The sequence below is a fragment of the Podarcis gaigeae genome, assembly GCF_964106915.1.
Source record: "Podarcis gaigeae genome assembly, chromosome: 5".
NCBI lineage: Eukaryota > Metazoa > Chordata > Lepidosauria > Squamata > Lacertidae > Podarcis > Podarcis gaigeae.
The window spans coordinates 4,591,941-4,615,797 of NC_139681.1; the positions used below are offsets into that span (position 1 = coordinate 4,591,941).

Genomic DNA, 23,857 nt, shown 5'->3' on the forward strand with positions numbered 1-23,857 from the left:
GTAATGACCTGAAGGGAGTGGAAAAGGCAGAACTAAGGGTTAGATGAGCCTGAAGGGAAAGGGGAAAAAAGGCACATACAAAAAGTTTTCTTTTAGTCTGTGCCCAAGAAAGGGAGGGGGGGAATCCCTCTTAGTGGTTGTCAAGGAGATCTGCTGTTGGGTTTGCTGGACTGTGGGCTTCAAAGATTCCTGCCTTTAGCTTGAGGCGAGCCATTTCTTTGCAAATCAGGCAGTCAAATCCTTGCAGCTCTGAAAATGTTGGAGGCTGCAATCCCAGGCACATTTTCTAGGAACGGCGTCCCAATGACCACAGCAAAGACGCCTAGGCCAGGTTATAAGGCTCATTGAAATATGCCGGCTGTGCACCTGAGGAGGGAAGGGGGAAAGAGATGGGGGTCAAACTTTTTGCCTCGGGAAGCAAGAAAAATAAAAACGGCAGTTGCTGGAGACGGCAGCCACTCTCTGCCTACACAAGGGACCTTTAAGGCTGTGCACCTAAGCCAGCTTCCAAGTTTGGTTAGGGTGGCACAGCCAAGTGTCCACAGCCATCCAGAGATTATGACCTTGAATGTTTGGTAAACATTGTCACCGAGACCCACCTGATTTAGAGAAGCTGTCCCAGTTTCTGATTTGATCCCGGAATGTCCTGCTTTTCCTTAGGATGTCCCTATTTTCATTAGAGAAATGTTGGAGGGTATGGAGTTATCTGACCCCCCAAGCCGCCTGAAGGCAAGCCTGTATTAGGAAAGCTTTTTAATGTTTAATGTTTTATTATGTTTTTATATATGTTGGAAGCTGCCCAGAGTGGCTGGGGCAACCCTGTCAATAGGGTATAAATAGTAAAATTATCATTATGGAATGGGACGTCACTATTTTCATTGGAGAAATGTTGGAGGGTATGCATGTTTCTTTCTGCCTTTATTGGCATTTTGGTACTGCTTCCGCCACTGCTAACAGCAACTTTATTTGTACGTTGCCCATCTGACTGGGTTGCTCCAGCCACTCTGGGCAGCTATTATTATTTATTAAATTTGTGAGTTGATTTGTCTTGCCTGAGGCAACCCAAAGCAAGTTACAACCAACTACTGTTGATGATCTCTGCACCAAGGACACTTGCACAGGTGGCTGTGCAAAAGGCATTGGGGGGGGGGTGGACAGCAAGACTAGCTGACCAGTTGGCAACCCCATTCCTGCACATTATCTAATGCAACCTCTGCAAACAGTCCGGTATGGCAGTCAGCCCCTCTTACCCTCTGACTGCAGGTCAAGGGGCAAAAATGATGAGCAGGGTCTGCCAGTTAAGGGAGTTTTCTTGGAAAGGAGATCAAAGAGAGTGTTAACGGCTGACACTAATAATTTTAATTGGTGGTTTGCATTTGAAAGAGAGAGAAAGAGGTAGGGAAACTTCCTTTTCATTTCCCTTCTTATGTGTATACCGCCTTTCTGTGTCGCTGTGCACAAGGAGGTTGACAAACCGGAGCAGCGACAGAATGATCCACAAAGACGACGCACCTGAGAACAACCCGACCCAGATGAGTCACACTTCACACGAGCAACTTGCATGGAATCAAGCCGTATTGAACAGAGTAGTAGCACAATATAGAAATAACTCTCGAAACATCAGCGGATAACGCCGAGGCAGAAATTGCAACCCACCGTTACGCGCATATAATCCATTAAAATAACATTGCAATGCATTAGGAAAAATTCAAAAAGAGCCAAGTGAGCAGCAAGGTCACAGAACTTTTCCTAAGAACGTTCTGGGAGATCTTTTCCTCTCCGGGCTTTCGGCGGAGGAGGTGGCAGCAGCGCCCCTCACTCGGGCGCCCCGCCGGGCCTCTGGCCCCTCTGCCCTCCCTGCGCTGCCCGGAGCCCCCGATCCCCAGCCGGCGCCCCTCCCCCGGCCGGGCGATTGGCCTCGCTCCCCGCCCGTCCCGCCCCCCGCGCGGCGCCCCCGCGAATCAGCGGGGCGCTGTGGGCGCGCCCGTTCCTGCGGCTGCGAGTCGGCCAGCGCCGAGCGCGCCCCGGGCACAGCCGCGCACGCCCCACCTCGCGCCGGGTCGCCTCATTGCCATGGGGACTGTGCGCCTGGCGTGGCACTTGGGCTGGGCGCTCGCCCTCCTGCTGCACCCGCGCAGCTTCGCCCCCGCCGCCAGCGCCAGCGGCGTCCCAGGTAAGGGCAGCCAGAGGAGGAGGAGGAGGCGCCTTCTCCCCTCGCCGCTCGGGGGGCTCAGGTTGGCGGCGGCGGGGAGAGAGGAGGCGGCGGCGGCGGCGGAGGGAAAGCGGCTTCTCCCGGGATGGAGCAGGAGCTCTGCCGCCGGAGAGGGAGAAGTTGCATGGCGGGGCGGGGGGGGGGCGGGGGGCGGGAGGGTGTTTTCGGTGCAGGACTTTCTTTTCCAGCTTTGTTTCGCGCCTCTCAGACTCCCGACTCCTCTTCAAAGTTCTTCTCCCCGAAGTGGGGAGATGCAAAGGCACCAGTTCGCGGTGTCCGGGGTCAACCTGTCTAGACAGAGAAGTTGAGCCAGTTCCCATATAGCAGCAGCAGCAGCAGCAGCAGCGCGAAAAGGTTCATTATAGGATTTCTTAACTTCACCTTGTGCTTCCTCGCCCCTCCCAGCCAGGCTCCTGCTCCAGCCAAATTTTCACAGGATCCTTCTATTGTGCTTCGAATAGTTGCCTGACCCTTCTTTGACTTGGGTTCTTTGTATTGGGGGGGGGGGGAGGGTTCAATATAATGTGGCAAATACCTTAAAGCTACTATAGGGTTTCTTCTCTGGCCCTCCGTAGGTTTCCAGATAGCCTGAACCTGCAGCTGTAGGTGCAAGAAAATTATATTCCTTCTCTTTCAGCAGAAATTTAGAGCATCTTGGTGGTTCTGTTTATGTTTTGTGAGATTTTAACTGGAGATATGATATGCGGAGACCAGCTGTCTCTGTCCCTTGCCTTACAAGTCAGTGATGCTCCTAGAACACCAGTTTGCAAACAGTGTCCTGCTACTGCGCTGGGAGAAATAACTTAATTAAATAATTAAATGCTGCTGTGAGCATCCAGGTACTCATGGAGGGGGCTGTCCACTGTGTCTCTGCATGATTCACTGCTCTGGCCTTGCCCCTTTTCAGCCAACTTCTGGGGGGGGGGGTAGGTAGGTGATTCTGCCCCTCTGAATCGTGCATGGAGCAGAGTATTCAATCACTTCTGATCCAGAGGGATGCTGTAGAATTCCCTGACCTTGGAGGTGGCTCAGCCGGGATTGTGATACTGCGCACAAACACACAGGAACCCTCTCACATTCAAAAAAGCAGACCTTTTTTTGGGGGGGGGGTGCACTTCAGTTTTACTATTTTTTAAATGTTCTTCTGTCAGAAGTATCAGGAAGAATAAGACAGACCTAGGAATCTAGTTGCATTAATCTTTCCCTATAAGCCAGCATTGTCCCTAAAAATGGTGAGGGGTCAGGGATTAAAAATATAATGCCTAAGCAGCCTAGCAGGAGCTGTGCAGCAGAGGAAGTTTCGCCGTTGGATCTGCCCTTTCCATTTGACTCATTGGCATTCACACGCCTGACTCTCAGGCATCCTCGGTTTGCTGTGAAATGTCCCCTTTGGGCTCAACGCAGTTTGAGTTTTTTGACGGCATTAGAAAGGAGCCCAGCTGTCACTTCTGCTGAGCTTGATGGGAGAGCCGCTTGCCCCTTTTAATGAGTCAAAAGTATGAACTTAGGCATTTGAAACAAAAGCGCCACCTCCTACTTTATCCCCTGCCTGACTGAATACATAGTGGCATGTGTATGTGATCTGAACTGTGCCCTGAAAAATTTACTGAAACCTGCCCCCCAACTTTAAAAAAAATAAAAAACCCCACAGCTAGTTCTGAACTGCTTGAGCAGTTGAAATAAATCAAAAGAAAGAAACCAATTAAGCCACTAGTCTCTCTCTCGCTCTCTTTCAGTCGTGGAGAGCAAACTTCTTTCTTTCTCCGCTTTGTTAGGAGCACACCAGCGCGGAAGGGACCTTGCCTGTCTGTGTTTTAAGTATTTTACTTCTTAGAAGGTTCGCCCGAAATAACAGTTCCTCTCTCTGCTTTTTATTCCTTCCCCTTGCAAAGTTCTCTGATGTGTGCCTGGCCACAATATCTGATTATTCCTGCTGCCCCTTAGCAGCCCCCTCCTCTCCCCTCCTCTGTGACTTTGAAGAATCCTTGTTTTATCGCTGGAGATGGCTGAGTGAGCATTTCTGAAACAATTAGCGTTAGGATTTCAGGCTAACAATCAAAGTCTTTTTCACTTTGGTGCACCTTTTCTTAGGATCTGTTAATCTAATTGGCATGAAACAAACTGCACATGGATGGTAGAGGAGTCTTTTTCTGCTCTCCCCATGCCCCCTCCCCACTATATTATAAATTTAAAACTTCACATTTATTGGCTCATGATTTTAGGCAGTTAATTGTTAGCCATATCATTATTGCTGGTGGAGGCTATGCAGCCAATAAGATAAAGAGCCCCAGATGGGCCTCTGGTATTAAATTATGAGGAAATCCATTTAAAGGCTCTTCTCGCTATAAGGCAGAGTTGCCTGATTGACATTTAGACAGTAATCAATAGCCTTGGGCCACTTTCTTCCGTGAGCACCAAGGTCTCCCAAGGCCTGGTTCTCAAAGACAAAGTTCTTCCAAAGGGACAGCTGATTCCCAGTGCCTTCCCCCTTATGCAGGGAATGCTGTTTCTCTTGACAATATCTCTCCCCTGCCTGAATTAATGCTGTAAAACAGCATGGATTGTGGATTGATGGGTTTCCTCTTACTCCTTTTTCTGAGTATTTATTATGTTTAGCTCTTTCTTCCATCAATTTTCTCAGCAGCAGCAACAGTACAGCATTTCGTATCCCTTTAAAAAACGTAGTGGGGGGGCATGGAAATAATAATACACTAGACATCCATTGTATGCCGTTAGTTGTGGAAAATGTTCAGAAGGGCTGCTCACTTGAAAGTCAGTTGGCTCCTTTGGAAATAGACCTTTTACACCTGACCCTTTTAAGGCTACAATACTATGCACACTTACTTAAGTTCCATGGAGTAAGTTCCATGGATCTCCGTGGGGCCTGCTTCTGAGTAGTTGTGTATCTGATTGGGCTGCATCCTACTACACCCTACTGAGAGTAGTCGGATTTAAATCAAGGAGCTTGCGTTAGTTTTGCTCCTTAGTATGTGCCGTCATTGCATCTCTTCATAGAGAGCAGGCTATTCAGCTGGATTAAACTTCACTTTGTGGCATGTTTCACAGGCTTCTGCAGTCATTTGTCTGCAGTATTCACCTGTTAGAAAGGCTGTCCCTAACATTAGCTAAGAGTGAGATGGCTGCTTCAGGTGACAGGTGCCCCTGCTGCTCTTTCTGAGCCTCACAGCCCTGTTGCCTTGTTCTGTGCCTGCTAAGGTAGCCTACTGGTGCGATTTCTGCTTGCATCTATTTTAAAGGGACACAACCGCTAAAATACACTGCAGGCACATGTCTCGCTTGATGGAGTTGCGTGCATTTTGTATTTGGTTATGCATTCTTCATTGCCAAAAATAATGCAAGAAGTGGTCCCCAGTTTCACGTGACGAATATGGGCAATGTTAGTGTGTTTCTAAGGCAGAAACCTAGTTTGGATTTTGGTCTTCATTCTGAAGCATTCATTCCAATGGCTTCATTCCAATGGCTTCAAAAGATGCCCAACTATTTTACGGAGAGCCAGGTTATCTTTTAAAAAATCAATTCACGAGGGTTAAGTTTTCTTTTGCCTACAGCTCTTCCTTGCTAGATACGAGGCATTTGCGTTTTGTTTATGGTATGTATGTTGCAGTGGTGACATCTAAATAATTCTGGGTTGCCTTTGGTGACACTTGGAGCAAACTCAGGTGAACAGATTTTCCAAGTGGAATCTCTCAAACGTTTTTATGAAATCCCTTGTTTTTCTTTTTTTATATGTTCTGTGATGCAGATGCTGATGAATGCACAGAAGGGACAGACGACTGTCACATTGATGCAATTTGTCAAAACACGCCTAAGTCATACAAATGCATTTGCAAACCAGGTTATAAAGGAGAAGGAAAACAATGTGAAGGTAAGGTTAGCTGCTCTCTTATTTATGTCAAACTTATCCCAATCCCCACCCCATTTTATTTACTCTGCTAGTGCTTCTGTAAATAGTGGAATTCCTGAAACAATTAATGCAGATTTACAGCTGCTTATTCTCAGATCGTGGTCTTTATTGGAAAGAAGCTCCTGCTGCTTCTGTTAATTGTTCTGTATCTAAACTGCAGCATCCTACACTCTGAAGTTACTTCTGGGAAGCCCAAGGTGGCTTTTGTTTAGAATTAGTATGTTTGTACAGACACATGCACACACCAAAGTTCTGCATGCATCATGTGGCTAATTTTCCTTGCCATATACTTGCTTCTGTTTGAGGCTTAGTTGAACCTCTCAGAAATAGTGCCCAGCTAATGGTCTACTTCGAGACAGGCTTTTAATCTGTGAGATTAGAGCGGGGCTATACACTGAAATATGAGCCAATGTTTTGTCATACTTTTTTTTTTTGCACTCTACGAAATCGAGGGACAGAACGTGGCAATGGGTGCATACTTACTCCAGCTTCTTAAGAAACACAATTTCTTTTCTTGAAAAAAACAAAAAATCAAAACACTTCCTAGATTTTATGGCTACAGAATTAGGCTAGCACTGTGCCTTCTACAGTCTCAGAAGCCAGAGAGGTGTCTGCAGTGCTCCTGACCTTCCCCATGGCTAGCAGAACTACAACAAATTTTGCAGAATAAAATATATTCTGCAGAGTCGCTTAACGTGTGTTATTCGTATGGTCACAACTTAATTTTTTTACTGCAGAATGCACACAGCTTTGCTGATAAGTAGGATAAAGTAAAATAGTTTTGTTTTAATTAACTTCTAGGAAAGCTTTAATTAACACTAGGAAAACTAAGATAATACTGAATACACGAGATTAGCTTATTGTTGTATTGAAAGCCAGTACAGTAAGCCTGTGTCTTACATGCTTTTAACTTGTGCACATTCAGCTTTATGTGTTTGCCACTTTTATTTTATTTTTATTTAATTAAAAAAAGGGGCAGGTGTCCAGGGAAAACGACTTTGGCAATCCCACCTGCTGTTGCACCCAATGTGTTTTGAATCATACACTGTTCTGGCTTTAGGTGTGACCCCTGGAACATAACCCCTGTGTAGGTTGAGGGCTTTCTGCAAAGGAGAACACCGAACAGCAGTGTTGGCAATTTTCATTTTTCTGAAGCAAAGTCAAAATGATCCACTCTTGATCGGGACAAAAAGACGTTCTATTTTTGTAAAGAAAGAAAAAAGGCTCATTAAAAATTAAAGGTGGGGAATCAGAAAAATAGTGCTCTTACTAGAATTTACTTCTGGAAGCAATTGTTTTGCATTGCTTCACTGTCCTGCCTATTTTCTCTGCCTCAGCCATTTGTAGCTCCTTCCTAGTGCCCTCCATGCACTATGGATAGTTGCAGATGCTTCTTGTGCCTGCATGAGCAGCAGCAGTGTACAAAATTGAAATAAGTGAGGGGTCCTCTAGAGCGGATCCTGTGTTGGATTCTGAGACATATCTGCTATTTTTTAAAAAAAATATTGAAAGAGTTGGATTAAAGTGCGTTGTCAAAATGACATCCTTGTGATTGTTAACTGAAACCAAGTGTGAGTGGGCTATTGGGATGAAACAGGCATATTTTGTCCTTGGTGAAAATATTAATCCTGTCAGGGTGGCTCTGAAATCTCTACCATTTGTACTGCAAATCAGTAGTACTGTATTTTTCGCACCATAGGGCGCACCGGACCATAGGGCGCACCTAGTTTTGGGAGGCGGAAAACTAGAAAAAATTATTCTGAACCCCAGAAGCCAGAACAGCAAGAGGGATCTGGCTTCTGGGATACCGTGTGGCTGTTCTGGCTTCTGAGATAACCGCGCCAAGCCTCTTCAGGGCAGTGGGATGAAGGCTCCCCCTCCCCAAAGAGGCTGCGCAGGGCTAAAGCAGAAGCCAGGGCAAGCACATCGCCGCGAAGCCAAGGAGCCTACATTCGCTCCATAGGACGCACACACATTTGCCCTTCATTTTTGGAGGGGGAAAAGTGCGTCCTATAGAGCGAAAAATACGGTAAGTAGGTTTATTTGTTTAGACACAACAAAGTTACGATTAAACAAATGACAAGTACACCTTCCTTTCTCAATTAGCTATACACTACATTAGTTTCAAAATATTTCAGCCATACAGGCACTACCACAAAAGCAAAAGTAGCCAGCTTTTTTATTATATGACCATCTAAATTACCAAGACACGATCAGGTGTCCTGATTTTACTAGTAGCTGTATCAGTAGCATCTGAGCACAAGGGGGGGAAATAACCCTGGCATCTGCTTATGACATGATAGATACTATTGATCAGATTTTTATCACCTTCTTATAAATGGAAACAATAACACCGATGTCCCAATCTTATGGAAATTTTAGATAATATGGGAGAATCATGAGCCAGCGTAGAACTGACATACGGTATGGGCAGCAGGTGGAAAATGTCAGATGCCCATCTGGCCCTCTTTTCAGTAATGTTATGTAAGAAGTACAGGTGAAGAAATAATTTCTTCTTAGCAGCTTGGCGATTCCTCATAAAATCCAAAAGTAATAAGAAATTAGACAGTTGGAATATTCTAAGGGTCCCTCCAGACTCAGTATTTTTCAAGAGATTTAACTTCATACAAGAACTCTATGTACTGAAATGAATTAAAGCACTTTGTTGCCCTGGCACAATAAATCAATGTGCTGGTTTTTTTAAAAAAGAGGTCCTCTTCCTGGTTTCTAATTCTGCCTGTAAGCTTTGCCATCTGGACGTCGTTCATCAGTTTTGTCTGCCACTCTTCTTTGGTCGGAGTTGTAGACCCTTAGGATCATCTAGTCCAACCCCCTGCAAAACACAGTCAGTGGCAGCCAAAGCAGCCTGGCTTCATGAGTGCGGGATTTCTGTATAAGCTAAGCCAAAATCCCTTATTTTGGCTGCTGATCCCTTATTTTCGAGGCTGCTGGTCCCTTATTTTCAAATCTGTTAAGTTGACAGCTATGGCCCAGAGCAAGGCTTAATGGGGAGTGGGGAGACTCTTTGTCCATTGGTTTAGCTGCCTGCTTAGTGAAGCTCCCTCATTTGAAGCAAGGTTTAATGGAGAGGTAGGGAGACCCCCCTCACCCAACCTGCAAGGGAGAGAGGTGCTTACCACCCCCCCTTCATTAAATCTTGCTTCAGAGGTTTTCAGGTATTGAGTTGGATTGGCATATATTTTGGTAGATCTGTGAAGATTTCAGTAGAGCTGGCAACATTGGAACAGGTTCAGGGCACCAGCTTGCATCTCCCTGTCTTTCAGTTGGTCTGGAGGCCTTGTGTGGCCTTCAGCCTACCCAGCTCATTCTGCTGAGCTGTTAGGAGCTGTCAGTCTGGGAGTATCTCTGACCTTATGCTGCAGCTGCTATAAATTGAGAGAAGGCTGGCTGGAGAAGGAAGGACGAGGAACCTGCAGGCTCTGAAGAAATAATTGGGACCTGCCCTGGGATCTATTTCTGAATGGAGAGAGAACTAACAGTGCATCATCTTCAAGAAGACGATCAAAGGCAGATGAAAACTGTAGCTGCTGGAATTAATTTTTGGGGTTCCTTGCTGGCTAGGACAAGTGCAAGCCAAGGTCTGGCACAGTGCAGCAATGATTTCGGTCAGCAACGGGGGAAGTGCTCCTCCTGCTTTCTTTCACCCCTGAGCCCACAAAACCCCCCAAACAATGATACCTTATGGTTTCAGGTGTTCCCCTGTTACCTCTGTGGGCTTAACAGTAGTCAATAGTCTTGCAAGTCTGCACTGCATGACCCGCAGACCGTGGTGCAAAATGGACCATCACCAGGTAAGTTGTGCTTATGGGGCAATATTAGTGAAAGCTGGTGGAGCCCAGGGTTTGAGAGGTACCAGTTGTGGCAGCACGAGTTTGATGAGGCAGGAAGGATAGATAACTTTCAGGATGATGCAGTCATTCTTGCACCAGTGTAAGTGAGAATGGGTTGGGATTTACACTGGTGCAAGAGCCATTGGATTTTCCTGTTCTTTTTTTTTCCTCCTATGGGAAAACTGCCACAGATAGAGGTGCAAAGAATGCTTTGTGTGTTTATGTTTCCCCTCACTGTGGGCATCTGATGGAAATCTACTTTTAAAAAAACAAACTGGTTATTGCTGGTGTTACAGTGGTACCTTGGTTTACAACCATAATCTGTTCCAGAGGTCCGGTTGTAAACCAAAACAGGTTGTAACCCAAGGCGTGCTTTCACCAATGGGGCCTCCCCCCCAAAAGGGGGGTTATAATAATACAAAATGGGTTGTAATCCAAAAAAAGGGACACGCACTGCCAGGTTTGACGTGGTTGTAATCCAAAATGGTTGTAATCCAAAACGGTTGCAAACCGAGGTACCACTGTGGTTGTGATTATGGCACATGTCGAGATGTGCACTGGGAATTCCCTATGGAGAGGGAAAGGAACAGATGCTTCTGATCTCTTGGCTCCAAATAAGGAGCGCGTTGTGCTGGCTCCGAGTAGGCCATATAGTTTGACAGTAAGTTTTGCAGTTGTCATTTCTGTTGTAATTTGAGTGGTGGTTATGATGAGAGTTTCAGCACTTATTGTACAACCATGTTTGGATTTCACTGAGTCTGAAAACCATGTAGGCAAATTTAAAGAAGACATCAGATGTTAGGTCTATCTGCCCTTTTGTATTTTCGCGTTAGTAGCTTGTTAGGTGTTCCCAGCCAATATTCTTCTTGTGGATGAAATGTTTCTACCTTTTGCATTTGACTACTATGATGGTGGGACGCACGTGGTGTTGTGGGTTAAACCACAGAGCCTAGGGCTTGCTGATCAGAAGGTCGGTAGTTTGAATCCCCGTAGCAGAGTGAGCTCCCGTGGCTCCCAGCTCCTGCCAACCTAGCAGTTCGAAAGCACAAAGTGCAAGTAGATAAATAGGTACCGCTCTGGCAGGAAGGTAAACGGCGCTTCCGTGCACTGCTCTGATTTGCCAGAAGCGGCTTAGTCATGCTGGCCACATGACCCAGAAGCTGTACACCGGCTCCCTCGGCCAATAAAGCGAGATGAGCACCACAACCTCAGTCATTAGGGACTGGACCTAATGGTCAGGGGTCCCTTTACCTTTACTATGATGGTAATTTTTCACAATGGGACGCAGGTGGCGCTGTGGGTTAAAGCCTCAACGCCTAGGACTTGCCGATCGAAAGGTCGGCGGTTCGAATCCCTGCGGCGGGGTGCGCTCCTGCTGCTCGGTCCCAGCGCCTGCCAACCTAGCAGTTCGAAAGCACCTCCGGGTGCAAGTAGATAAATAGGGACCGCTTACCAGGTAGGTAAACGGTGTTTCCGTGTGCGGCTCTGGCTCGCCAGAGCAGCGATGTCACGCTGGCCACGTGACCCGGAAGTGTCTCCGGACAGCGCTGGCCCCTGGCCTCTTAAGTGAGATGGGCGCACAACCCCAGAGTCTGTCAAGACTGGCCCGTACGGGCAGGGGTAACTTTACCTTTACTAATTTTTCACAATGTTGGTAAGGTGGACAAAACAGGCTGTGGGGGAGATAATGGACTTTGTCCCCTGGCCAGACTCCTGTTCTCCCACCCCTCACTACAGCTAGTTCTGTTTACTGAGTTTTCTACTGCTTCAATTCTGAATTCAATGTTTTTGGCAAATTTAATGTTCAGCCGCACCAGAACCTAAATCGATAATCTTAAGATTTGTTCAAGATCTTTATATCTTTATTTACAGGTGCTTCATAAATTACTATTTCAGACAGTGTACGAGTTCCCTTCCCAAACACATTTTACACAGATTTATCTGCCTGTTGGCAAACACTAATATCAAGGGTACCACACGACAGTGCCTTGTAAATACGACATGTGGCTTTTCTTTGCTTGTAAATTCTGTTAGTGCTTCTATAAATGTCTTTCTCCTCAGAGGCTGAAACCGTATAGAAATGTTTAGCACAATATAAGATCAGTCTATTAAAAAGTTTAAAGACCTGAAGATTGCTTGCTTGAAGTCCACAAAATAAAATTTTTGAAACTTCATATTCTCCAAGTCAACTGCAAATGTTTGATCAAGTGCCCTTGTACAACATTTTTGTGGTCATCATATTATTTCTGTCTTGCACTCCAACCTGACAAGACATATTTTTTTCAATGTCCACTTCTCAGTGTTCAAGAATCTTGGAACTTCTGTTCTTTGGGAGCCTTGCTACCCTCTCTCACAGAGAACAAAGGCAGAATATTTATGCAGCCTTGCTTACCCACCCACCTCACCCCAGTGTCTTCAAAGGAATGAATTCTACACTCTGGGAAAACCTATTTAAGGCAATAGCTACATGAGGCCGTGTTCCCAGCGTTGAGCAGTGTAGCTGTGCTGGCTGGCCACATCAAAAGATTCCTTGCATCTTAAAACTACCCATATTTTAGAAGTTGATTTCTGTTTAATGGTAGACCTGGCTGCAATCCATGCTTATTTAATGCATACCTTTATTTCTGTCCCAACATACCTTGGCTTACTCAAAATAAGAGGGCTCTGTGAGGATTTAAAGTAAGAGATTACCCTGCAGAAATCTATGTATGAAATGGAATTTGCATGACTAATTTTAAACTTTCACGCAGGATGGCATTTAGCACCGGCTAGTGAATAGGTGAGAGAAGTTGAGCAAACTTGAACACATTCTATATCTGAGATCTTGATTTTAATAGCCTTCTAGGGATTTTGTTGCACATGTGTGTGAGATGTGTCAGCTTTGTGTTAATTAGATTACTGCAACATTTCATAGGTGGGGCTGCCTCTGAAGACAATTCAGAAATTTCAGCTGGTAAAGAAGTACCGTATTTTTCGCTCTATAAGACGCACCAGACCACAAGACACACCTAGTTTTTGGAGGAGGAAAACAAGAAAAATAATAATCTGAATCCCAGAAGCCAGAACAGCAAGAGGGATCGCTGCACAGTGAAAGCAGCAATCCCTCTTGCTGTTCTGGTTTCTGGGATGGCTGCGCACCCTGTATTCACTCCATAAGACGCACACACATTTCCCCTTACTTTTTAGGAGGTAAAAAGTGAGTCTTATAGAGCAAAAAATACGGTATATAACGCCAATCCTAGCCCAACTGCACTGCCTGCCAATCAGTTTTTGGGCCCATTTCAAAGCATTATACAGCTCAGGACTGCAATACCTCAAGGACTTCCTCTCCCCAATAGGAACCATCCAGGACCCTGCAACCATCATCTCAAGCCCTTCTTCATGTGCCCCCTCCATGAGAGGTCTGGAGGGTGGCACATGAGAAAAGACCTTTTCTGTGGTGGCTCCCTGTTTGTGGAATGCTCTCCCCAAGGAGACTTGACTGACACCATTACATATATATAGGCGCCAGGCAAAAACATTTTGTATGTAGTTGGGTTCACATATAACTGTAAGCCATTGTTAATGTAAACAAGGTTTACAAACCAATAACAAACAATCTCTGTCAAATCAAAAAATAACTTCTGGTTATGTTCAAACACATGTAGCTCAATCCTGCTGTAATGGCCAGATCTCTCATCTCCCCTCCCTGCTCTCTGCCCAAAGGCATCTTCCATCCACTGGTCCTCGTATGAACTCTCTAGGAAGCTCAGTGTTTTTGCATCATTCCACATAGAATGTCTGGGAGAGAAGGGAAAGGTCTTCTCTCTTACACCTTTTAAAGCCTCTTCCAGAACTTCAGGTATGTGCCAGACATTTCAGACAGTGTGCATGTGGGAAAACTGATGCAGTCTGAATCTTATGTGATTGCACCCCTTGTTTCTCCTCTGTCACCCTATAAAAATAGCACATTTTTTGGGGGGGGACTTATTTGCAGATGTGCATAGGATTTCAGCATTAATTTAAAGAGGAATTATATTCTCAAATGTGTTCCTGCGATCCTTTTGATGTAGGGCTATTGATAGCTCTGCTCTGCTTCCACAGCTGGAGGCAGCAGTGCTCTGAAATACCAGTGGCTGGAAACCCCAGGAGGGGCGAGTGCTACTCTAGTGCTCGAATCCTGCTTGCTGGTTTCCCACTGACATCTGGTTGGCCACCGTGGCTACAGGATTCTCGTCTAAATGGGCCATTGGCCGGACCTAGCAGGCTCTTCTTGCGTTCTTAAAATGTACGTTGAGGAGCAAGGAGAGAAGGTCACAAGGCAAGGTGGTGGGAATGGGGAAAGGCATCCTTTGCTCCACAAGAGAAGACTAAAATTGTGGTCAGGAGGTTGAATTTACCAAACCACAGACAGAAATTGCATGGCAGTATTGATTTCTGCTTAATGCTGTATTTTAAGACACAGACACTTTAGAACCATTTTGCAAGTTGTGGTTATACCTTCCGAAAGCACAAAAGAATTCGTTTGGTGTGCCATTCCAAGTAGGTATCTAAATGCCTTTTAAACCAGAACTTCTGTAAATGAATCATACTGTCTGATTGAGCAGGATTGTTCCAAATGGCTTTCTGGATTGTTTCCCGTTTTCCATCTAAACTTATGAAGAAGCAATATAGTATGACTGGCCAAAGCTGCTTTTCTGTTGCCCATTGTGTTCTGCTGTGGATCCTGAGTGATATTTAAAGGGTGCATATACCTGTATAACCTTCCTGGAGGGAGAATTTTCTCTCCACAAAACAAGCCTCCAACAGATTTCTTGTAGTGCACCTTGCCCCACCTTCCCTGATGATGAATTGCAAGGTTTAGAATTTGTTTAACCAGAGGTAAAGTTTTTACTGAATTTGAGCGGAGAATGTTCACAATAACAACTGCTTGGGTCCTCTTACACTTTTTTTTCAAAAAAAGATGCTATGTGACATTTGTGGTGAAAGGGGCAGTAAAAATAAGAACATAGCCAACTGTTGAACTTAGTAGAAAATTGTCAGTAAACCTACACTGTAATGAGCTAAGGTGTTTTGTGAAGCCCATGGCAATGATTGGCTGAGTTGCCTGCCTGTCACATGGGGACTCTGCAGGGTGGAGCCTCTGCCTGCTACTGCCTCCTTTAATCTTCACGGTTGCTGTCAGCTAAGCTGCTCTGATCCTTGGTAGCGGATCTTCTGCCGTTCTCCATCTTAATTGTGGTTACGTCAACCAGGGTTCTGTCTGCTTAGTCAGGTTAAGGTTGGCCTTAACCATGGTTAGTGTAATTGCTGATGCTAGTGCTGTGCAGCGGCGGAGCAGGTCTCCATGCCGTCTGGGCTGGGGGTGGGGTGCACGCAGCAGCCTCACATGAGGCTGGGGTCAAAGGGCACAAGGTTGCTGTGTCTCCACATCACCCTCCCCAAGCAGCCTTGCAAGGCTCGGATCCGGGGAGGGTGATGTGAGAAGGGTACGGCAGTCACACGCCCCTTGATTCTAGTCTCACCAGCTAAGGCAAGGCTGGGATTGAAGAGTGCTTGGCTCCCACGCCCCTCCCCCCTCCCAGTAGCCTTGCAAAGTTGGGATCTGGGGAGGGCAGCGCGAGGACACAACAACCACGCACCCTCTCATGCCACCCTCCCTGAGTGGTCTCGCAAAGCAGTACAGGGTTGGCTTAGAGAGGGCGGGAGGAGCAATGTGCCCGGGGCAATCACCCTGGCAGTCCCTCCCTCCCGCTATGCCCCCAATGCTGTGTTAAGAAGGGGGGGATTTTGCTCTGGGGTTGGGGTACCCCATGGTCCATTCCTGAGCACTCTAAACTGCTGTGAGGTTAGGCTCTTCCAGTATGTCTGCACAAGCTATTTATCTTTGCGGTTGCAACAGTGGCTGCAACTTTTGGAATAATACTGCAATAGCTCTCGTTAGGCTTCCTATTCTAGTGGTGTCTTTTCTAAGAGAAGGTCTTCCTTTGTGATTTCAGCTGACGTATTTGATCTAAATCGGATTTCCCCATCCTGGTGCCCTCAGGATGCTTTAGATTAGAGCATGCTGGTGGGGCCTAATGAGAGTTGCTTAGAGGGCATCCAGTTGGGGAAGGCTGATTCGTTTGATGCCATGGATACAGTAGGAATTCTCAGGTGGGTGGAACCTCCATCTTGGGCTAAAAATATACTTTGCGTATTGATAAGCTTTTTTCTCTTGCTGGAAATTTTGTTTCCATAGAAAATTCCTAGACTTCCTTTAGATGTTATTATGTAGCTGGTTTGAGTTACCTCTTCCTGTACAAGGTCAACATTTTTTAACTGTGGACTGATGATGGACTTAGGACACCTTTTGACATAAGCTGCACTGAGAAAATTTCTGTGTACTCTGGAGTCCATGAAGGTTTTTTTAAAATGACTTCCCCTTTCCCAAAAGGGAGTTATGCAGAAGTCAGAAAGTTGTGAATGAGCATCATGAATCATACAAAAAAGAGTTTTGTTAGCTGATAATGGCTCATAGTCCCCACTCCAAACACAACAAAAAACATGAGTCTACTTTAGTTATTTGAAGTGGAGGCAGACTGATAACACTTCTATACAAACAAAATATATACAGTGGTACCTCGGTTTATGAGCTTAATCTGTTCCAGAAGTCTGTTCTTAAACCAAAGCCGTTCTTAAACCGAGGTGCGCTTTCCCTAATGAGGCCTCCTGCCACTGGTGCCCGTCCACTGTTCAGATTCCATTCGTAGACCGAGGTAAAGTTCGCAAACTGGGACACTACTTCCGGTTTTGCGGAGTTCGTATACTGAATAGTTCGTAAACAGGGCTGTTCTTAAACCGAGGTACCACTGAAACCAGGGGTTCTGCACAGTGCTTTTTTCTGCAAAATGGTGGGGGAACTCACCATGAAGTTTTTTTGTTTCCTGCGTTCCCAGTCACAGTGCCATATCCCCCTCCCCTGGCAGTGGCTAAATGTAACTCAGGCGGACAAAGATCTGGATTAGAAATGGCCACAATTTTATTGATTACAGATATAGGTAGGCATTTGTGTATATCAGTTCCACCCCCACAATTTTTTTTTTTATTTTGTGTAAGAAAAAAGGTAAGGGAGCTCAGTTCCCCTCAGTTCCTGCTCAAAGAAACTCCTGGTTCTGCAGATTTTTCTTGTGGTTTCGGAACAGCGATTCCTCCTTTGTTATGTTACAGTGGCAGTAGGTACCAACTGGCTAGTTCTAATGACACTAATCCATGGAATTGCTTCGAATCTCTGGAATGGGAGATGAATATGAATGTGCATAAATGACTCCACTTAAAAACAAACAAACAACTCAGATAGTGCACCTGATACATGAAGTGAAAGGCAAGACAGGGGACCATTACACTCACAGATCCGATGTTTCAGTGTGTGAATCTATGCACCCCCATTGCAAAACTGGGTTCATGCTGCAGCTGGATCTGTCTGTTCAAGAATAGCACATGTGTTTTCAGCTATAATGACATAACCAGCTATATTTGCTTATATGTACTGATGAACCCCATGTATTGATGATGCATGTAAAATCTTAAACGGGGTGGGTTTTTGATGATAGGGTTCCTGGCGTTTGTAGACATCCAATTAGAACTGGATCCAGGCCATTCTGCAGTCTGGGAACTTCCGCATTGGTTCGTTTCACACACACACTCTGGGCTAAGAAACGGGTGTGTTTCTCTGTTTGGGGTTGGCACTGTTGGGCAGTTGCTGATGCCCAAGCAACTCCGGATGATCTATCAGTTTTGGTGATACACATTTTTTTTTAATCCACAGGAAAATCTGCCAGCATTTCTCTTAATACACACATTTTTGTATGCAGTTTTGACTAATGTGCATATTTTTCAATGTTAAGCATTTGGAACTATGGATAATGTTTTTACCTTTAAGAGCGCTATATTTCTAGAACGTAAAAAAGCTAGGATTTCCTAAACTTCATTGCTTTGCCTTGACTTATCTTGTAGTCCATCACTTTCTCATATTTTACTGTTATCACATGGGAGAACCCTTGTCCAGTCTGTTTCTGGCTCGCTGTCCTACTTGCCTCTGAAACTTCTTTTAAGTTTCCACTGTAGCACAGCAGAAGAGCTATTCAGGTTAAATTCTAAGCTTGGCGCTGAAAAGCAGACTTTTCTCTCTTGAGGGTGCACTAGAAACTTTGAAGAATACTTTGGTTCCTCAGCATATACAGGCACCCACAGTACTGCTATTTTAAATGCTTGCTTAAAACACATTATTTGACCCAGGTTTTCCATGAGGGATGATCCAACTATGTTGATACATTAATCTGGCCTACTGGTTTGCAGTGCACTTTCCATCTCTTTTATGAATGTGATTTCATTGTTGATTTCATGTTGTCCTCTGCCATATGATGTTTTTGCTTAATGTTGGCAGTAAACTCCCCCCCCCTTCACATTAATACATGAATGGTTTCTTTTGTTTTTATGAAGATCTTGGGGGGGGGGGCACCTGTAAACACAGTGTTTAAGAACCAGTGCAATAAAGTATACCAAATGTGGAATAGCTTAATCACTTCATAAAGCTAATGCCATTTTGCTTTGCTCTTAAGCTAATAATTTACATGAGGTAATAAAACTGCAGGTATAGATTTCAGGGGAGCAAGACCCAAGTACAATTAAGGGGCTGATAATAGGTCTCTTTGGTATGATTACATCTTTGCCCAAATTGATGTTCTTTAGAACATCTAGTTTACAAATATGCTAGTCTTCAGTGAACATTAAATGCAACCCTGTTATTAACAGGGAAACACAAACTTGTTTGAAACATGTGTCTTCTGTTCTGAATTAGTCCCTGACATATCCTCTCCTACTATTATAATTCTGGAGGTGGGAGAGAACTTTAAGTGCCTCGACCCATTTAACCTTAATTGCTTTGTTTTTAATGGAGGCTTACTAACTAAAAGAACCAAATTATTGCTTGAATTAGGCTGTTCTAATCTTAATTAAAAGCTTTCCTTTATAATCGGAAACAGCCTACAATTTTTTTTTTTTAGAAAAAACAAACAACCCATAAGCCTTTCTTAAATGGGTTGTTTGAAAGCTCAAATACCATTTAGATAATAATTTAGTCTCCATACAGCTACTCATTACCGTAGATGTATTCCAGTTAATTAAAATTTTAAAAAGCCTTCTCCATGTGGTTTCGTCCTACTTTTCAATTGCTTGTTTATTTAGAGGGGCTGTGAGCAACAGATTCTGAAAATGGTTTGTAGTTTGGGTACTTACAGGTTCCTCAATCAGCACAGGAAGCATTCAGCTCTGTGCTTGCTTTTTTAAAAAAATGTCCAAGATTATTTGATTAGTTACAAATACGTAAAATTTAATTAAAAATGAATGTGAATCTTGTGAATTCACAAGATTACCATAGAAGCTCTTACCAAGAGAGCCTTGCCTCAGCCCCAAATTCCAGGTTTTAAGAAAAGCAGACAAGATGTTTTTGTTTTCACAAGCTTTTCGATAGCCTGCAGATAATTTCTTTCATGTTTTGAATGAAAATATTGCCTCTCGGTTAGTTATTGATTTGGTAATATTTTGGGCTTGTTTTGTATGAATCTGGTTTCCAGGGAATGTATTAGAATCTCTTAGCTACGGTCAACCCTGTAAGGCAGAGCCAGTATTAACATCATGATATTTCAGATGGGAAGTGTCTTGAGTGCGAAAGGAATGAAATAGTTCTCTTAGGTCATCTCAGGCCATCTAGGGCAGTAGTTCCAAAACTCCACACCACCACCACCCCAGACCATTTGAAAACTGCTGAGGGTCTTTGTGGACCACTTAAATTATTTTTCTGCCTGTAGCATGTGTAAATGCAGTGTGCGAGATGCTGCATTATTTTTTATTGTATTATTGCTGCTTCTTTTATTTCTTATATTTTTAGTGTATTATGATTCGAATTCTATAGAATTTACAGTAATGCAATAAATCACAATCTGTAAGAAATAAAAGAAGCAATAAAATGCAATTAAAAATCTAAATGAAGACAGTAAGCAACTGTTTACGCGCATCCAGTATGTGTGTGACTGCACACTGGGTTGGGCATCATGCACAACCCAGAAGTGACCTGAAAATGTCACAAACATCACACATGGGGCAGGGTGGGGCAGGGGTGGAATGGGGTGTTTGCAGGTTTTTTCAATGGTGTTGCAAATATACACAATTTCACTTAAATGCACGGTGCTTTGGAGCATAACCCCCATGTAAATCAGGAGTTGCCTGTATGTAATGCGATGGATTGTTGCATCTCTCATCTTCAACCACAAATCTACAGCCATGCTGAGGACCACTTGAACGAAGCTTGCTGACCAGTGTTGGCCCATGGACCACAGTTTGAGAACCCCCGACCTAGGGAATTCATGCCAAGGCTTAGCCTTCACAGCTTAGCCACTTACAGTACATTCGCTTAAAATGTTATAGTTATTTAAGAGGCTAGGCTCAGTGTGTCTGCATTGGCTAGAGGGAACATAGAATACCAGCAAAAATCTCAACTTCATGCAGTGATCTCAGTGATCTTTACTGTGTTCTTTTGGGCTTAATGCTGCATAAAAGTATGTATGGATTATGTCAGTGTATTTTTGTGAGGGAGAAAGTTTTGGTCTTTAAAAACACTGACATATTTGAAATAAGCATGTAATGATCTGTTAAAGTTAGCATTTATGAAATCAGAAGTTGCATCCTAGCTTTGTCTTCTGCATAATTGTGACCTTTAGAAGAACTAAATTTTCAGTCCCATACACGTTTACCTGGCAGCAAGCCCTGTGGCACTCAGTGGAACTTACTTTTGAGTAGACAAGCATAATATTACGCTATAAGCGATCAAGGCTGAGATAACACAATGGAAAATTTAGTGCTTGATGTTAGAGTCCTAAAGGGCTCATGGGACATAACTGGAGAATTATTGTCCTCTTCCATTTGTAATTTTGCACCAGAACTGGCATGCACCTGTGTTTTTTTGAATATAATCCTGCAACCCCCAAGAGAGAGAGAATAAATGCATGATGGATAGATTAAAAGAGAGCAGGACTAAGAAGAGAGAGAGGGTGGGTGCTTATGGGCCTTTAGTGTGTGTGTGTGTGTGTGTGTGTGTGTGTGTAAAAGGAAGTATAGATCCTTTTAACCCAAGCATGCATTTGGGCAGGACTTTTTTTCAGCTGGAACTCACCAGAAATCAGTTCTGGCACCTCTCAGGTGGGCGCCATTGCCATTCTAAGAGAACGAGGGAGGTGTTTATGGTGAATTCCGGCACTTCTTTTTCTAGAAAAATAGCACTTCATTTGGGGACCCATTTCATAATCATTTACCATATATTTGCATGGTGGTGGTGCTCCTGTTGCAACCCAGCTTGGATCAGGTCCAGACCCACCAGCTGAAGACCACTGCTGTATCCAGGTGGCAAAGATTCATAGACTCATAGAATTGGAGAGTTGTAAGGGACCACTAGAGTCATCCAGCCCAACCCCCAGCAACGCAGGAATCTTTTTGCTGAACTTGGGGCTTGAACCCACAACCTTGCGATTAAGAGTCTCATGCTTTATTGACTTGGGTCCCAGCTGAACCCACTTTAGGTAAAGGTAAAGGGACCCCTGACAGTTAAGTCCAGTTGCGAACGACTCTGGGGTTGCGGCGCTCATCTCGCTTTACAGGCCGAGGGAGCCGGCGTTTGTCTGCAGACAGCTTCTGGCTCATGTGGCCAGCATGACTAAGCCGCTTCTGGCAAACCAGAGCTGCACACAGAAATGCCATTCACCTTCCCGCTGGAGTGGTACCTATTAATCTACTTGCACTTTGACATGCTTTCGAACTGCTAGGTTGGCAGGAGCAGGGACCGAGCAACCGCTCAGTGGTTTAGACCACAGTGTCACCCGCGTCCCACTTTAATGTGTTACAAATAGCAGCTATTTAGTAACAACTATAAGCATTTATGTGTATTTTTTTTTAAAGGAAACTGGTACAGTCTCTCTGAGAAGGCAGAGCAGAACATGCTTTTTCCCGAATAAAGAAATACTGAGCACTTCACATAAGCTTTCAGCCATTACAGCAGGATAATGGGAGCTCAGGCACATTGTGCTTTGTTCTGTTGGTTTATTTCATTTTATTTCATTTATTTTGTGAGAATGTAGTATGCCATTTCCTAGCGCTCAAAGTAGCTTACATCAGAGATAAACTTTAAACATATTAAAATCAGAGTTATTAGCAACAATAGAAAGTAAGATAACAGCATTCATACACTTCAAAATTTACCTAACAAAATTCCTAAGTGGTCAATCCAGAAGCAGCTGAAAAAGACTGATTTTGCAGGCAATTCTGAAACCAAATAAGGAAGAAGTGCAACTTGGTCCTTGTTGTGAGAGTACAGAGTGGCACCATTATTCAAGTGTCCCTCCTTTCATCTGTGAAATGCTGGAATTGAGGAAGTCCTTAAAAAACCCTCTGGCTTAGAGAGCTTGATAGAGGCGATGCAACTGCATTAGAATATTAAGTGTTAATTGCAAAAACAATTGTGTATAATGCTCTATAAGAGTATGGTTTGTGTTTGTTTTATTTTAGGATTTTGTAGGGCGTGTGGTGCATAAAGACCTTCCCTTGCAAGAAAATATGAGATAGCTTTGCTCTAACTCTGATAATAGGAATACTGGCTAAGAAGAACAGCAGTAGTTTAATCCCCTCTGAAGCAGCAGTGCAAACAGTATAGAGACAAAGTACTTAGCTGCACAAGTTAATGACAGTGTAAACTACTGTTGTTTGGGAAGTCAAATGCAAATGAACACTGCGATACAAAGAACATTGCAGAGTAAGGGAGGAAAGCTGTAGATAGGAATAAAGTACTGCACAGTTATTGGTGAATGTTCATTTCCCTTTTGCAGCTCCTCTGTTAAATTCTACCTTACAGGGATGCAGGGGGAGAAGAATGTTTTCGTGCAACTACTAGCCCATCCCTTCAAGCTTAGTCTATTACACTTTCAGGTTTTCTGTTGAATGAACATGAACATCGAAGCAGAGCTTTTTTGTTAGAAACACTGAAGCATGAAGCCCTGTTTGGAATGTAAGGTTACTTCAGTTTTTGTTGTAGGAAAGTAAGTGTGTAAATCAGTATGGTTGAAGTAATCAGAAGTTATCTCCCTATATATGTGGTTAGGGTACCAATCAGTAGCAGGACAGAGTAGCAGTTTTATTTAGTTATTATTATAAAAAAAAAAATTAACTGCTTTGTGTTTAAAGTTCTCTGAGTGGTATATAAAAATACAAGCAAGAAAAAACTATCATAAAAACAGGAATCAAGCAATAATCAGGGTTCAGTCAGATGCATTTTTAAAGTAATATTTTTGTTGTTGTGGGGTTCATATTGCATCTCTCACCACAGATGATGATCCTATATAAAGTGATGGTCCTATGTAAAATGATCCTATATAAAATAAAGTACGACAATAAAATGCACTAAAGCATTTCAACAAATATAATTTTGCCTTCCAGAGTTACAGATAATATGCATTTTAGCAACATCCTTCATGTGCTGAATACTGGGGTGATTATGCTGGAGTGAGTTACCATTTTTCTTGACTTTTGTCTAACCTGGATAACTTAAGGTGATCCTCTGTTGGGTACTGATGCTCAGGTACAGTAGAGCATAAAACACAGGCCATATGCTTCTGCAAGAGGGAGGGGCTGAGACCACTATTTGTGGGATGATTTATGGAGGTGGAACATGATCATTATGTCCAGAAAAGGTGATGTTTAGCAGGAGGTAGCATTAACCAGCTCTCAGGGCATGCTGTAGCTTTGTTGGCGACTGTTGGTATGTTAGGCAAGCATTCGTGCAAAAATAGGGAAAATACAAGAGATATT

The 23,857-nt window shown here is 44.0% G+C and overlaps 1 protein-coding gene across 3 annotated transcripts in view; it reads left to right on the forward strand.

Moving 5' to 3' along the window:
• Positions 1-1,982: 1,982 nt before the first annotated feature.
• The window catches only part of SCUBE1 (signal peptide, CUB domain and EGF like domain containing 1), a 178,979-nt gene continuing 157,104 nt past the window's right edge, over positions 1,983-23,857 (forward strand). For all 3 annotated transcript variants that reach the window (XM_083738725.1, XM_083738726.1, XM_083738727.1), the window contains exons 1-2: positions 1,983-2,173; positions 5,976-6,098. In XM_083738725.1, coding sequence (XP_083594851.1) covers positions 2,074-2,173; positions 5,976-6,098 — 223 coding nt within the window. In that variant the 5' untranslated portion in view covers positions 1,983-2,073. The remainder of the gene's footprint in view (positions 2,174-5,975; positions 6,099-23,857) is intronic.